General features: G+C 38.7%; 1 protein-coding gene across 24 annotated transcripts in view; it reads right to left on the reverse strand.

The window, feature by feature from the left end:
- Positions 1 to 1,764: 1,764 nt before the first annotated feature.
- Positions 1,765 to 15,144, reverse strand: part of LOC139116979 (transcription factor 12-like) — a 146,672-nt gene continuing 133,292 nt past the window's right edge. For 13 of the 24 annotated variants that reach the window (XM_070679737.1, XM_070679743.1, XM_070679740.1 and 10 more), the window contains 6 exons: positions 13,498 to 13,734; positions 7,232 to 7,355; positions 6,247 to 6,463; positions 5,902 to 6,125; positions 5,459 to 5,569; positions 1,765 to 4,598 (listed from right to left, as the gene is read on the reverse strand). In XM_070679737.1, the coding sequence (XP_070535838.1) occupies positions 4,270 to 4,598; positions 5,459 to 5,569; positions 5,902 to 6,125; positions 6,247 to 6,463; positions 7,232 to 7,355; positions 13,498 to 13,734 (1,242 nt within the window). In that variant the 3' untranslated portion in view covers positions 1,765 to 4,269. Of the gene's footprint in view, positions 4,619 to 5,458; positions 5,570 to 5,901; positions 6,126 to 6,246; positions 6,464 to 7,231; positions 7,356 to 13,497; positions 13,735 to 15,144 lie in introns of all 24 variants that reach the window. The other 11 variants (XM_070679754.1, XM_070679755.1, XM_070679749.1 and 8 more) reach the window with 1 other exon arrangement.

The raw sequence follows: 15,144 nt of genomic DNA on the forward strand, positions 1-15,144 counted from the left end.
TGCCATCATATTTACCTCTTCTGAGGAAACCATAGGCATGAATCAAAGCGTCGACACTGACGTGAAAGTAATGAATTGTGTTGCCAGGGAAAATATGAGTGTCATCGGTGGAACGTACACGGTACAGTTTGAAAGATTTATCTTTAGGACTTCAGTGTCACGGTTGCCAAAGACTTGTTAGTCTTGATCCAAATTGATAGGAAGGTTCTTGCTAACATGCAGTTTCAGTGGAATCATAGAAAGTACGGGCTTTCTTTCTGTCTGTGGTTTAATTACTCTTAGCTGTACAGAAATATTTATATGAACACGTTTACATTTACTTATTGGTAAAAATTTTAGATCATACTTGATCTGTGTGCAGAAATGACTGTCAGCATAGCGCTGAATGGCCTATGAGTTTGCAGCAATGCATGGGTAATTCAAGTGCTTTACAAACTTGGATGTGAACAACTGCTCTCTGAGACTGTAATGACAACCTTGACTTTTGCATAGTATTGTACACTGATACAAATATTGATATGATTTTTTAAATATTTTGAAAAAAATATTTGAATTTATAAATTTTGTGGTCTAATTTCAGAGAAATTCTAAAACACATGCAAATTTCAATCCCAGTTTGGTTTTCAAAATGAAGGTGAAAAGCATTTAATAGTTTCCTGGTGTGACAAAAGAAATACAAGTAGTTTGTTTGAAGTTGCCGTGATTGCAATGTTAACAACAAGCCAAAATGTCACAGTTTGTTGATTTTTCCAGACAAATCTATCGTATAAACCGATAGAAATTGTCAAAGTTTGCACAACAAACTGACTGTTAGAAATGGTCAAAGTTTGCACAACAAACTGACAATTTAAATTGATGTGCAATGGGACAGTCTGGTTCGCTACCAGCAGAGGGTAGCGAACCATAACTGGAGTATCAGTACTTCAGTTTACCACATTCTACCTACACCTGCCACTGAGGGCGCACTTCCACAGAACCCAGGTTAGGGTGGCCTTCAGTTTTGCATGAATGAACTCCACACCGCGAAATCACCTCAGAGGGATATCAGGGAAGACTTATCAGATCTCATGACCACGAAGGAGCTCTGAGTGAGCGTATGTTGTTGTTATTTTTTAAACAGGAAGTCCTACCATGTCAAGTGATCCATGCACTGGCAAATTTCAAACTAAAAAGACTTCAGGACGAAGAAACCTCATTGAAACACCCAGGGAGATTTCATGTCATGAAAAAAAGCCAAAACATACTTTTCCGAAAACATGCTTTTTCACTCAGCTTCATCAACACACAGGAGAGGATGATGAAGTGTGTATATTCAGACCAGCTTATGGATTCAAATAACGAAAACATACAGCTAAATTGGACTTCAAAAGAACATACTGATGGAGTGACTTTTGCTCCTGGCATCATGTTATGGTGTTTTCATCATCTAGTTTTCAAGATGTTGTCAGTTTTGTTTTTGCATAAGAGAAGTAAATACAGCACCTGCTACTCCTCAGTAGAGAAGTGTAGAAAGCAAAGTATACCATCTTTGGTGAAAGTCAGTGCACGTTTCTGAAACTTTTGGTTCGCATCTGATGGACATTTTTGTTATGACATTTCACTTCAAGGGTTGAACTGTCATTAGAAATCGCAGAGGAAATTTTAAAGAAGGTACAGGTGCGAGACATCACACAGAAAATAACAAATCCCACACATACAAGGACAGACACACACTCTCTCTTTTTTCACCACTGGAAGAAATAACACCAAAGTCGACGTCATAAATTCTTGTTATTAAGAATGGCACATGTATTTCTTCTAAATAAATGCTATGTACATGAACTGATAAAGGCAAATGAAAACAGAAAGAGATGTGAACAAGAAAAAGATGGGTATTTTTTTACCAATAATTTTACTGATACATAAGATGACACAGCTGGACAAAATATCTTCAAGGTATTGGGAATCAATATGCCATTTGTTATCTATGACATTTTTGTGCCTAGTAAAAACTGATATGAATGCCTTTCAAATATTTTTTTTTATTTCTCAGTGTTAATGATATGACAAAGAAATGGCAAAAAGCTCCTGATTCTCAGCATATGTATACCCCAAACCACTGCGATAGCTTTATTCAAATATTTGATTTTGTATTTTTATTTATAAAATTTTTCACCTTTTCTCTCGCTCTCTCGCTCGTCCTCGCACTCCAGGTCCAGTCCACTCGCATTCTTCCATTAAGCAGCATGCAGAGGGGTATGTGCCCACATATCCCAGTATCTACTCCCTCTAAACTTGCTAACGCAATAAACATAAGATGAACGCAAGATTGACGCAAACAGTTTATGATTATGTTGTTTTTTTGTTGTCAATAAATGTATAAAATCCCTAACAATACTAGTGAAAGGTGGGATGTTTGAACTACCTAAAAGCAATGCTAATTTTTTTTAATTAACATGCTATTTTAATTTTTTTTATTAATCGTGCAAAGAATTGTAATCTCTTTAACATTAACCAACAAAACATGAGAAACTATCACTTGCTAAAAAAAAATCAACACCAGACATATGGCTAAAACGATTATTCATTTCAGGAAAAAAGTTATAAAACGAAAAAAAAACAAACGAACAGAAACATAACATAAATGATCAATTGTTTAGGCTGATCTTGGCCAGGACACAGGTGTTTTCATTGGCGCTATGCGTCAGCCTCCATATTTTCAGATTTCACATAAATTATATATTAAACTACGACGTATGTCCTTTTTTGATGTGAAGTTGACCAAAAAAAATCTGATAGAGCAATCTCGTAATAATGAGATGAGAAAAATATATATATTAAGTTTTACTCATTGCTATTCTTGCAACATTGTGTGCCAGTAGTTACTTCTCGTTTCTTGACTGATTCATTGAGCTAGGCTTCAAAACTTGGAACTAAGAAGCTTTAGGCTCAAAAAATCTACTTTTCTTCTGAAAATACTCCATAAATATGCAATAAATTTCTTTCTTTAAGTTATTTGCTTTTTTCCACGTATTTCTTTTTTTCCTTGAAAGTTCAAAGTTCAACTGGGTTTTTTTGACACCCGTTGGACAACAAGACATGAGATGTTTGTGGTGGACTGGTCGACACAAACGAGAGATCCCTCTGAAAGTGATGCCCCAAAGTTTGCACTTTTCAGTGTTCGTCCGTATTTTTTTTAAAGTTCTTTTCTTTTGAGGAAGACACTTGTCAAGGTAACAGGTGTAATGAAGAAATTATTTAATATATAATCTGAGCACACATTGTCGGGGCAAACACTGAAATTGTTTCTTCATGTACAAGTTTATACAGGTTACATTCTGAGTGAAGTGTGACCTGACTGAGTTTAGGAGTCACCTCTTCCATTTTGAAATTTCCACGGAGACTCTCAGAGTACACGGCAGAAGGAAATCAATCTTGGTGTTTTTTTTGCTTGTTTTTGTTTAAAATGAGTTTTCAAATTAAAACACAACTGCATGATCATTAAAGTACATGAAAACATCAAATAGGAAAAAAAATTCAAGGAGTACCAGCCCAACTTTGAAAAATGTTTGCCTTATATTTTTGATTCCAAAATATTATACTTTTAAGAAGTTTCATCAGTGTCTGAAACATGACAGCTTCGTAATATTCTTTAAGTATAACAACAAATACAGGGTGTGATTTTTGTATTTGCCAAAGGGAAGCGTCAGGTTCAGTTACAAAATGAGGTACACGACTGAGTCAAAAAGTGTTCACTTCTCTGTTTCCTCCTATTGGTTAATCCCACGAACTATGACCCTCTTCCTAGCAACCAAGTTATAACCCTCCTCCTCCTAGCAACAACATTTTAAGGCTAGTATAATTCCAAATCTTGATCAAAATGCAAAATTGTCATCTTGATTTCTCGTCAATTTCTTCCTTTAAAGTGGATAAAATAAGTAAAAAAATTCTTCTCTCTGTTGATTTGTCATGCTCGCTTTTATCAGTCTTGAGTTGATTCAACTTGTTCTCAGTTTTAGTGAAGTCCCCACTTCTCGTCATGTCTTTCTGTCCTTTGATAAGACAACCACTGCGGCACTTGACTTCATTTATTTGTAAAACTGTCGTATTAATGAGTACAGAAGAAAAAGCAGTCCACACTGGTCTCTTTAATGAGTTCACACAAACTGTAGACTGCCCTCACTCTAACGTCAGTGTTTGTCTTTTGTTTATCGGTTCCTTGTCAGAACTTTCAGCACAGTCCTTCATGCGTTCTCTTGCCAAAGCACCAACCGAGACTCAAAAAAATGTTTATTGGAGGTTTACAGAAGAGCCCTCAGTTATTGTCAGCGAGTGGTCGTGCGGAGAAGTCTGAAACGGGTCAGTTGGTAACGCGTGAGTTAAAGGTACTGTTGAGGAGACAGGTGGGGATGGTGGCTGCTGATGGGTTGACGTTGAAGACACTGTTGGTGATATTGTGGCGGCATCTACGTGGAGATTGTGAGATTGCTGTAATTGCTTGTTGTCAGCGGGATCCATTTGAGATCCGAAAATGTCAATTCCTGGGAACCGTTCGTGCTCTAAGGGAGACATTCCTGGCTCAGTTCGTTTTGCGCGTCTTCCACTTCTTGCGCCACTGCCTGCAGAAGAGGAGCCACCACTGTAAGTTAGAAATACATCGCACGCAGGCATTTTAATAACAAAAAATTCCACACACAAAAAAAAGGGGGTGGGGGTGGGGGTGGGGGCAGCACCTGTGTTGGGCCTTAGGTCTGTCCACAGAGTTCATATGTCAACTCCTGACACTTGCTCTCACAAAACAGACAGAACAAGCATAAAACTTATAATATTGTTCAAAATATCAGACTTGGTGGATTGCTAGATACATGTTGACTGCTATTTATGTTTCTACAGCTTACAGCCTGCACATGAAACCAAAAATTGTGTCAGAATGCCTGCAGTGTTGCAAAACAAAATGTTAAAAAAACTCGAAGTTTGCTTGTTCTGTCAATGCACTGTGTGGGGAGGGTAAAAAGCTGACAAGAGGCAAATACTCCATACGTGAACATAATTTTGATTTATATACAGTAAAATTACCCTCTGAAGATGGTATTCATATCTCTGTGTATGTCGTGTTGCAAATGCAGATGCAGGTAGATGGATAATAAGTGCTATCTCCAAAGACAAATTTTGACAAATAAGATAGAATAACTGGTGCAGTATTTATGGTTTTCATTTTTTAATTTGCACTGATTGTTCCAAGTATCCTGTGAGTAGACAAATATTCTTGAATGGTTGATTCGCCAAACCATTTTTGTATTCTGTGATACAAAGGACAGGATGTTTTATTGCAAGCATTGTAAAGACAAGGGTTCTGCCTGACAGCTGTCACATGCCAAGAGGGATAGCGCCCTCTGGTGGTGACTTTAAGGTAGCTCAGACTTGAGCTCCAGATTTGCCGTGGACCATAATGTAAATGTTCAGTGATATTACTACATACTTCCTAGGGCTTGTTCAGCAATTGACGGGCCTGAAGACCTGTTTGGTAGTTCATCTACTTTCTCTTCTTCTCTTCGCTTGAGACACGCTGCTTTTGGATTAAGATTGCGTTCTGGAAGGAGAGGAAACAAAAGATCGTGAAACTTTGTATTTTGCACTGGGATTTACCTCCAGTTTATCCTTCAGACACAAGACAGAGTCCAGAGGTGGAACAAGTGGACCAAAAACAGTGAAGAATAGCAAAATACTGGCTGGGTATTCTTCTTAATCTTTATTTTTCAAGTGAAATTGAATGACATCTCGGCAAGGCATGAAAACATTTTGCGCAATTTACACATTATTTTTCTCTCTCTAAATCTTGAGTTTTTCACTTTGATGTGGTCTCTTCACTTCACTTCACACAAACTGATCACAGAGTTTCGACTTTCACAATTTGACACTCACCTCTGACCTGTTGTTCAAGACTAGTGATGACATTCACTGCTTGATGTAATATACAAAGTTTTGTTTGTGCCTTATCGCTTTTGAGATGAATAGAACACATCCGCCCCAGCTCTTTGAAAGCCTCGTTGATATCACGCACTCTTATCCTTTCTCGCGCATTGTTCGCGTGCCGTCTCTCCTTCTCGCGGACAACTTTCACCTCTGGTGGTTCATCTTCAGTTGGTCTAGAAAGAGAAAGAGACGATACCATGAAGAGATTTATCTTGCTACACACTGCACAAACTCAACACAGTAAATACTTGAAGAGACTGATGAATACAACGTTTTTTTTTTTCTTTCGCTCACCTTGACTTTTTCGACCTTGCTGATGCAGAGGATTGTCCTTGTCTTTCTGAGTCGGTGCCGTCGTCGTCTGCAATACTGAGTTTGTCATCTAGGTCTTCGTTTCGTTTATTGCTTTCCTGATTATTGTTGCTGTTCTTCTTCTTCTTTTGATCTATTTTCTCAATTTTTATACCCTGAGCCTGGTTTCCGTTTTGACTGAGAATTTCATTGTGAACAGCTGATCGGAGAGAACGGAAGGAGGATTAAAAAAAAAAGTTAAACCTGTGAGATCTGCTTTAATCGGGGAAGATTATCTGGCATGTATTGACAACATGTAAACAAGAGAACATTGGCCTTCAAAAGTCTCGAACAGTTTCTATACTTTTACAGTACTAAGAGCAATGTTTTTTTAAATGAACATGGCACCAATTTCACTCGTTTGTTTAAACAATTTCAAACTATCAATTTCACTCGTTTGTTTAAACAATTTCAAACTATACAGCAAAACAGACTCATCTTTTAGCAAGACTGTCATCTCATTGAAGAAAGCAATTTCATTTTAAATTGTTCATTATCAATAATTATATCATATTCTTTTTTTTATGTGGCCAATTTTACACAAGATGTGGCGATATAAGAAGAACTTGAAATTGATTAGTGGATGGTTGCCAACATGAATGACACACTGTACTCCATAAATTGCCAAGCATTTTCAATTCTGGGTGCATGACTGCAAATTGTTTTGAGAGAAGTTGTTGAAAAACGCAATGCAGCACATTTGATGGGCTAGCAGTTATTAAAAGTACAATCGGTTGACTCCACATGGTTGAACGTAAACACTTTATGTGTGCACCAGATTGCAACGGATAATAATTATAGAATTAGCGATTAAGATGAAGAAAGGAAAAAATATTTCCATAGGACGTTGAAACTTTCAGAAATGTCGAGTCAATGGTTTAATCTGTTCTGATTCATAGCTCTGTCATTTGATAATGCCGAGGCTTACCATTAAATGGCTGCTGGGGTTGAGCAATTTCTGGAGTTGTGGTTGGGCCGACAGGCACTGAATTGCGTAGACGAACTGTACCATCCTCAGCCATTGGCTGATGTCCATGCGTCGGCGGACCAGGCTATGTGTGAAGAGAGAAAGGAGACAAGTGTTAGGATGCTTACAGTTACTTGATGGTTGTACTAAAACACGCAGTCTGCAGGTACTCTGTTATTTGTTGACCTTTAGAGACTTATGTAGCTCATTCAATTTTTTTTTTCTGTAGAAAGATTAGCTGTAAATGGGTGCAACTGTCATAATTATGGATGGTTAGGCCAAAAATGATGATGATAATAACCACAGTGGGTAGTTCTAACTTTGCTCCATTAGTGATTTCATAATGTACTTTTTGACAGGCTTCTACAATCATTTCGACAGCAGGGGGATGCATAAATAAACAGTGCTATGCTGGTGAAAGGGATCACACAAACACCAATCATTTCTCCTTTCTGAAGTTTTCCGTATCGAAACAAGACTTCCCCTAGGCTTGGTTTTATCCAAGGTGACCCGACAATATTTCCACAATGTACGTTTTCAAAGACGAAGGGAGCCATTGCCACAGTGTCTACATCCTGAGTTGCCGCAGATTCACACTGGGGCGGTTAGTCTAATGAGATAACGGGCGTAATCAGCCATAATTATTAACAGGTGTTGAGACCTGACGAAAGAGGTTACCTATCAATGAACTCATTCATCCGTGGATCGGCTATCGCAAATGTGGAACAGTTGGATGGTTGTCGGTTGTGGAAAATCCAGCCAACACCTAGAGCATTTACTGTATCTGTCAAGACTTGCAACAGCTGATGGTTGCTGACACAGTGTTTGGGCCACTGCTTGAAATATTTACACTGTGGTCCCTTCTCTACCAATGTTAAGGGCTGTCATGTGCTCAAAACCGAGAAAACAGCTTCCTCTATACAGAGTCATATACAGTGCATGCTTTTGTGGAATTGAAAATGATCTCTGAAACTGAAAAAATCTCACCAAAGTCAATAATAATAATTAGAGTTTGCACCCGAGTCCAGAATCTAATGTGGAAACACTACAAACAGCATAAACTAAACAATTTTAATACAGAATGTTGATTGAAATAATCAATATAAAAGCAAAGGAAAATCAACAATGATTGATTTGAATACTGTGATCTCTATTAATGAACAGATATATTAGTTTCAGAGATTCCTTATATTTTGAAGCAGGATCAATTTGTCATATTTAGAGCAACATGATGTCAGCTGACACACATTCATCTGAGTTCTATACTTGAATAAAACTCTTGACACATAAGAAGGAACTTCTGATGAACCCTCTGGAATTCTCAGCTTCATAAACGGAAAAGGCATCTGGGATTTACTTTTGACTGGAAAAACAACTGCCTCACTCCTCAGTATCTCAAAGCAAATACCACAGGTCAGGCTGTGGTGAACTGCAGTATTTATTCTGTCATTGTTGAAACCAGCCGATCGCATTCACCTGCAACACACACCTGATTGCGTCCACTTATGAAAACACCAGGTCAAGTCAAACCACGTGCTGTTGCTACCAGATTTCATCGAGGCAGCACTTTTCAATTTTCTGACACAAAATATGTCTGCACCACACATGACATAAGTCTGACTTTCCTTCCAATTTTAGTAGAAAATAAAATGCTTCAGTATGAACTTACTCAACAGGGCATAGTTGACTGGCAATTAGGTACAACACAAATTCTAGAGGCTGTTATTTTTACAAATCAGCAACAGTACAACCCAATGGGCAACAGATGAATAAATTTGATTTACAGATATTACAAAGAATAGACCTTCGACAGATGGATCTCTGTGTATCAGATGTCCATGTGCGTAATAACTCTATGTATGACACATCAATTTCTACGTAGCTGGCATGACTGTACTGACGTACTTTGACGATATTTACTTTTCTCAATATGCAGCATTGTGGGAAGAAAGTGGCAAACAAACTGATATAATGCCGTAGAAACAAAAACACAAAGATTTCAAAACCAAAGAAGAACACTCAAGTGTACATGTATACTGCATGGAATTAAATCAAATCAAACCAACAACTTAGGTATACACTGTCACTGTACATGTGAATTGTGCTGAGGAACAGATGGTGCTGTCCAGCGGCAAGTCATAAAACGCCCCTAGTAGAAATTAAAATTTCTATCAAATGAACATGTACATAATATCATTGGACTGTGGGCATATACAACAATCACACAACCCTAAGGCATGCTTGTACAACTACTTAAAGAGTTTCATTCTCATCGCACATGATAGATCATATCATTTTTTCCATCATTTCCAGCCATGACGTTATTTTTATGGTAAATTGTGTCGTAGCTATGATTCAAACATAATCACAGCAGCGGTGTCCTACAAGTTTTTTCTGTTGTAAAATTCTCCTGTGATGACAAAAGAAAGAAAACTTTCTGTAGGTATATTGTAAAGCTTGTTTTATAACATTATGATAAATCAATCATTCTTGGGCATTATAAGAGAATTGCATGCATTTTGTTGTTGTTGTTTGTGATAAACAATCTTTGTTTTGGATCCACAGGCAGGGATACAGAAGACTCAGACTAAAGAACCTTCCAGGTGTTCAGCACTCTGCTACCAGCAAGCCAGACGAATAAATCCTGCCTCTGAACAGTAAGCAAGGCATACCACAACACAAACAAGTTTTCAAACAGCTTACCCAGTAATACGGATGATAGTTATAGTAATGAAGACGGGCTGATGGCGTCTTGCCGTAGTCACACTGCGAACACCACATACTGGAAAGCCCACCAAGTCTGCACGCTGGAGATGCAATTTCTCAATCCTGGCAGCTTTGTCGATGTCCTCGACGTCCGTGGCAAGGCTGTGCCGCCAGGACGACTGCCCACTGGAGCTTTAAACCTGCAACTCCGCAGCATCTCCCCGGCAAGCATAATTGGCTGAATGCGTGACCCCTCCGCTGACCCCTTGTTTATTATGAACAGTAACTGTAGACTAGGTAAACACCATGTTACAACTTGCAAGAATGTTTCCAATTTACTGACAAGTTTTTATCCGTACCCTTTCCGATGATCATCTCCGGAAAAATATGTCCGTCTGGCCTTAATACCTAGAGTTTAAGTCTCCGGAGCCATTGGTCAGTTTATGTCAAGGAAAAAACAGAATGCCCAGTGCTGGAGAGAGTGAAATGAAATGTTCCATAGACAGATTTTTTCCGAAGAGACAGATTTTTTCCGAAGTATTTGCATCACCTAATGCAAACCAGAGTGAAATCATTACCAGTGGGCGGGCATGGTGGGCATATGCAGGCGGCCAAACTCCAGGCACTCTCTGGTGAAACCCGGATAATTGACAGCCATAATGGATAAAGTTTGTGAAAATGTTGTTGAGAACGCTGGGCCCTCTGCGCATAAAATAGGTCGCTCTAGAAAAACCGCTGTTTATAGTTGCTAACCACTGCTACACGGTTTGCTTATACCGAGGATACACATCATTTGATGTGAGGTCAGTAATTAAGCACATGTGTGGCATGGATGGGAACACCTCCGGCAAACTGAGCGAGACTCATCGTCAAAATACCCGTCCTCTGAAGCATGTCAAGGTGCATCTCTAGGCAGCTCTGATGCATCGCTCCAGTGGAACCCACCGAAAAAAGCTGAAAAACATCTGAGCTGCCGCTGGCTCAGTTGGTAGAATAGTTGGACTGCCTACACAAGCAAACACTTCCCTATCTGATTACAAGAATGTCAGTCACTTTAAGAATAATACGTGGAAACCCGTCGCTTTTCCAAAAAAAAAAAGACCTCGTGGAGCACAATTGGTATTGGAGAGAGGGTGCTCTAAGGGTATTGGAGTTGACCAAACAGACACCACACAGAACTCACAACACATATCACTGACATCACCCTGACCACCAGGCAGGGTACAATATGCTTCCCAGCAGGCCTTCAACACTCGGTGATGTCCACGGAAATTTTGTTTTCTCCCCTTGGGAAGATGTGCCAAATCTAAACACCACAAAGATCACGAATTCAGCTTCTGATGTTTCTGACCATGTACAAACACTTATCTAAATGCTTGACAAATAAACAAAAGTAACCCGAGTTATGAACAGATAGGTATTCGACCATCTCACAATTTTTTTCTCCAGAAAGAAGATCCACTGGACAGTATTTAGAATTCTTGGCGTTCAGGAGAAGCTCGGAAGTAAGGAATACTCCTCCGCAAGGATCTAAACTATTTCCATCACTCCTTGTAGATAACTTCTATGTCAAGTGGATCATGATATTTGCAATACTCAAATCCCACTCACGTTTTTTTTTCCCTGGTAAACTTTCAATCGCTGAACACTGATAACCCAGTCAGTAGAGCAAGGTAACCTGTTAACCACATACCTCAATCATTCTGTTTTTTCAGTCACCTATTTTAACACACACAGACTGTCTATCATCTAAACTTCACGGTTACAATCGCAGATATATAAAGCGACATGGGGACAGGCAGAATGGGTTTAACAAAATGACTTTGGGATGTGTTTTTTGTTTGCCACACTGATCATTTTCCGTTCTACTCACACAGGGCAATTTAATCTGTTAATGTTCTATGTCAAATGTTCAATTCAATTTCTGTCAAAGTTAAAACAAAGCAATCTACTACTCCATCTACTTGTGTGAAAGATTTAAACGATCAAACATGTCTGACACAATAAAAAATTTCACTTATTATCATCGTGTGGACCATATCTAAAAATCCAACATTACTTTCAAATAATATACTAAAAATTTCACAATTCACAATTTCACATAGAATGCATCAATTTTCATTCTACCACTTAATACAACAAACTCTAAAACTTTCCATGTCTTGGGCACACAAAGACACTGATTTATACCTTTTTTCTGCTGTTATCAGCAGGTTGTGAACTCTCCCAACATTCTGTTGAATTTCACTGACTAATCTAGCCCTGCACATTAATCACAGGGGCGATATCAAAACTGACATGTAGACCTGTTTATTTTCCCATTCATTGGGTGGTCATGGTGAGCTCCAGTGCTCATACTGACAGTCAGCGTCTCTGACGTCTCTTACTCACCTTCACATACACCTTTTGAACTGATAGTATGGTTTCCAGGTGTTCAAAATAAGCAATAGTGTATTTTTTTTCAATCAATGGGTAAAAAGTTACTAATTTCTGCACAATTTTTCTGCATTCATCTTGGAATGTTAAAAACTTCATGTCAGCCAAACCACTTCCTGTGTTTCGCCAACTTTGTGAAAATACTCCTGCAAGTATTCTGTGACTTGCTGTAGTTGTAAAATTGCCAATCTAGCAACAGAATCTTAACTTTGTTGTTAAATTCTTAGCATCTTTCCTTTATTTCACAAGCATCACGGATTACCGTGGCAACTGCACCTAGAACTAGCTAACCACAATGAGCATCCATGCCAACCGTGTTAACACCACCCTGGTACAAGTACCCACACGTTACAATCACGGAAATACCAACTTCAACTCGGGTCAATGTTCAAGAAAACCTTGTGATATTTTGCAATCGCTGGGCTCCTTTGATTGACATGAAGGGTTGGACAGGGTACTCCCCTACAGACGCACTGCCCTGTGCGAGGTTAGCTTGGGGTAACAATCACCAGATGTTGGACTTTATCTGATTGTTCTACCAGCTTTTTGTGCAATATGCCTCAACCTCAATGACAATGCAGAGAGACTGGCCCATTCAGGGTCTCAAGTGTCTGATACTGACCAGGCAAAGTGGAAATACGATGTGCAAATCAGTCTTGAAAGGCAGGGATACCAACTTTAATTGATCAACTTTTGAGAAATTTTGATTGCATACTCTGAAGGTCTTGTAGATTTCAATCAAGTACTTATTTATATTTTTGTGTAGGCTGGTCATGACATGGAAAAATACTTTGGTGCACTGACTTATTGCTGTGTTTCACATTCTCACAAGTTTTGAAGGTAGTGTAAACATACAGATCAGAGTCCTGGTATCAGGATTTATCGGATTAATTATGGATCAGAAATGTTTTCTTTTTCAAAGAAACACTGCCAACGGGTAGGCTGAATGATGAGTATTTTGTTGTGCTGATAATCCCAAGGGTGTATAATTGTCTGGTCAGTCACAAAATAATAATTTACTGACCTGCTGCAGTAAATTTGATGACTACCTGGGGGCAAAGCGATATAGGGCTATGTTGACTTACCATGTGTGACTGTACCATTGCATCATATTGCCCATGTCCGAAAGGCGTTCCGTGGCCCATGTGTGAGTCCATGCCATTATTAGCGTGAGTTGGGTGGTGGCCGAGGACATTCCCACCCATTCCGATATTGTTGAGGTTGGAGCTGGGCAGTCCCTGCAACATACTGCCATCGGCACTCATGGCGTGAGTGCGTAAGACATTGATTGCGTCGTCTAACCTCTCTTCCATGCGACTTTGCTGTGGGAGAAGTACAAGAGATAAAATACTGATGAGCTAGCACTGATTAGGAAACTTCTTTTCCAAAAGATGGTACATGACATCAAAAACTCTCAGTTCAATGCTTTCCAATGGTTTTGAAGTTCTCTCTTCGTCTATCTGAATATTTTTGCAGTTCAACTTCAAGGTTTGTTGCAATTTTACCACGGGGTAAGCATGTTCAGTAATATTCCCAATTCTACCATAGCACTAATAGATAAATCATGTATTATCACATATTATCACATATAGACAGAAAATATCTTTGTTTTCATTAATACTTTTACTGGTTAGTCAAACATGTTAAATGTTAGTATTGTGCTACGTTAAGTACAAAAATTTATGTGTTCTCTCCCTGTGCCCATTATCAGCAATATTGTCGTTATAACCAGTCAACTGATTACAAACTCAACTGAAGGAAAGAAATCACTAACAAATGCCTAGGAGGTCGTAGGTCAAGGCATGCAGAAAAAACAAACAAGCCGGGATTGCCTAATCATGCAGTAGGAAATGATTGTCTGAAATTATTCGGAAAACCAGTCAACTTCATCAGTCTTTTCTACACCACTGAATCAATCTGATACACACGACGGAATTCAAATGGAAAACTTCATACGTTTTCATCACTTTGGTAAATTTCTTGATTTTCTATCTTTTCAGCTGTGGTAACAAAGGTATTGCTTGATGGTTTGCGGTGCAGTAATCGATAAAATCACTCTAAATGATGACACTGTCTCCCTCTCTCCGATGTTAAGTACAATACTTTTATACCAAATTTGATTTCTGAATTTCAAGGTTAAACAAAATTAAGTGCTAGCACTTGCTGATAAAAATCCTGAGAAACAAGTCCACACAATTTTACAAATGGCTGGATCTTAGTTGTACTCAATGATGCGTAATGGTCTGAGCTAATGAGACCAAGCCTTTGAGATATAAATTCAATGGCTGGACTTTGTGCTAAATGATATGAAGAGCTGAGAAACTGGCGTCTTAATCATGAAGCTCACACCTGAACGCCGGAAAATATCTGCGTGTGCATAGCGTGACAGAGCTTGTGAAAATTGAAACACAAGGATATAAGGAGATCTCTCAGTTTCCAATGCCTGATTGAATCAGAGAGAAACTAAACAAGACTGAAAGTGTTTGCTATGAGCTTTTTTGGGGCTGACACAAATATGCAGATTTCGATAAAACAGGTTAGGAAATAAAGCATATCAAAGCTGAATCATTCTCTCCTAATTTCCAAAAATTGTGATTCTCCAATTTGGTACAAACTTCAAAAAGATCAGAGAAGCAGCAAGGAGATGGTTGTGCTCATTTTAAAAAAATCAATACCAATACGTTTGCACACTTCCTCTTTTATCTTCAGAAACAAAGGAGCCAAAAATATTC

Source organism: Ptychodera flava, chromosome 18 (genome assembly GCF_041260155.1).
Source record: "Ptychodera flava strain L36383 chromosome 18, AS_Pfla_20210202, whole genome shotgun sequence".
Taxonomy (NCBI): Eukaryota; Metazoa; Hemichordata; class Enteropneusta; family Ptychoderidae; genus Ptychodera; species Ptychodera flava.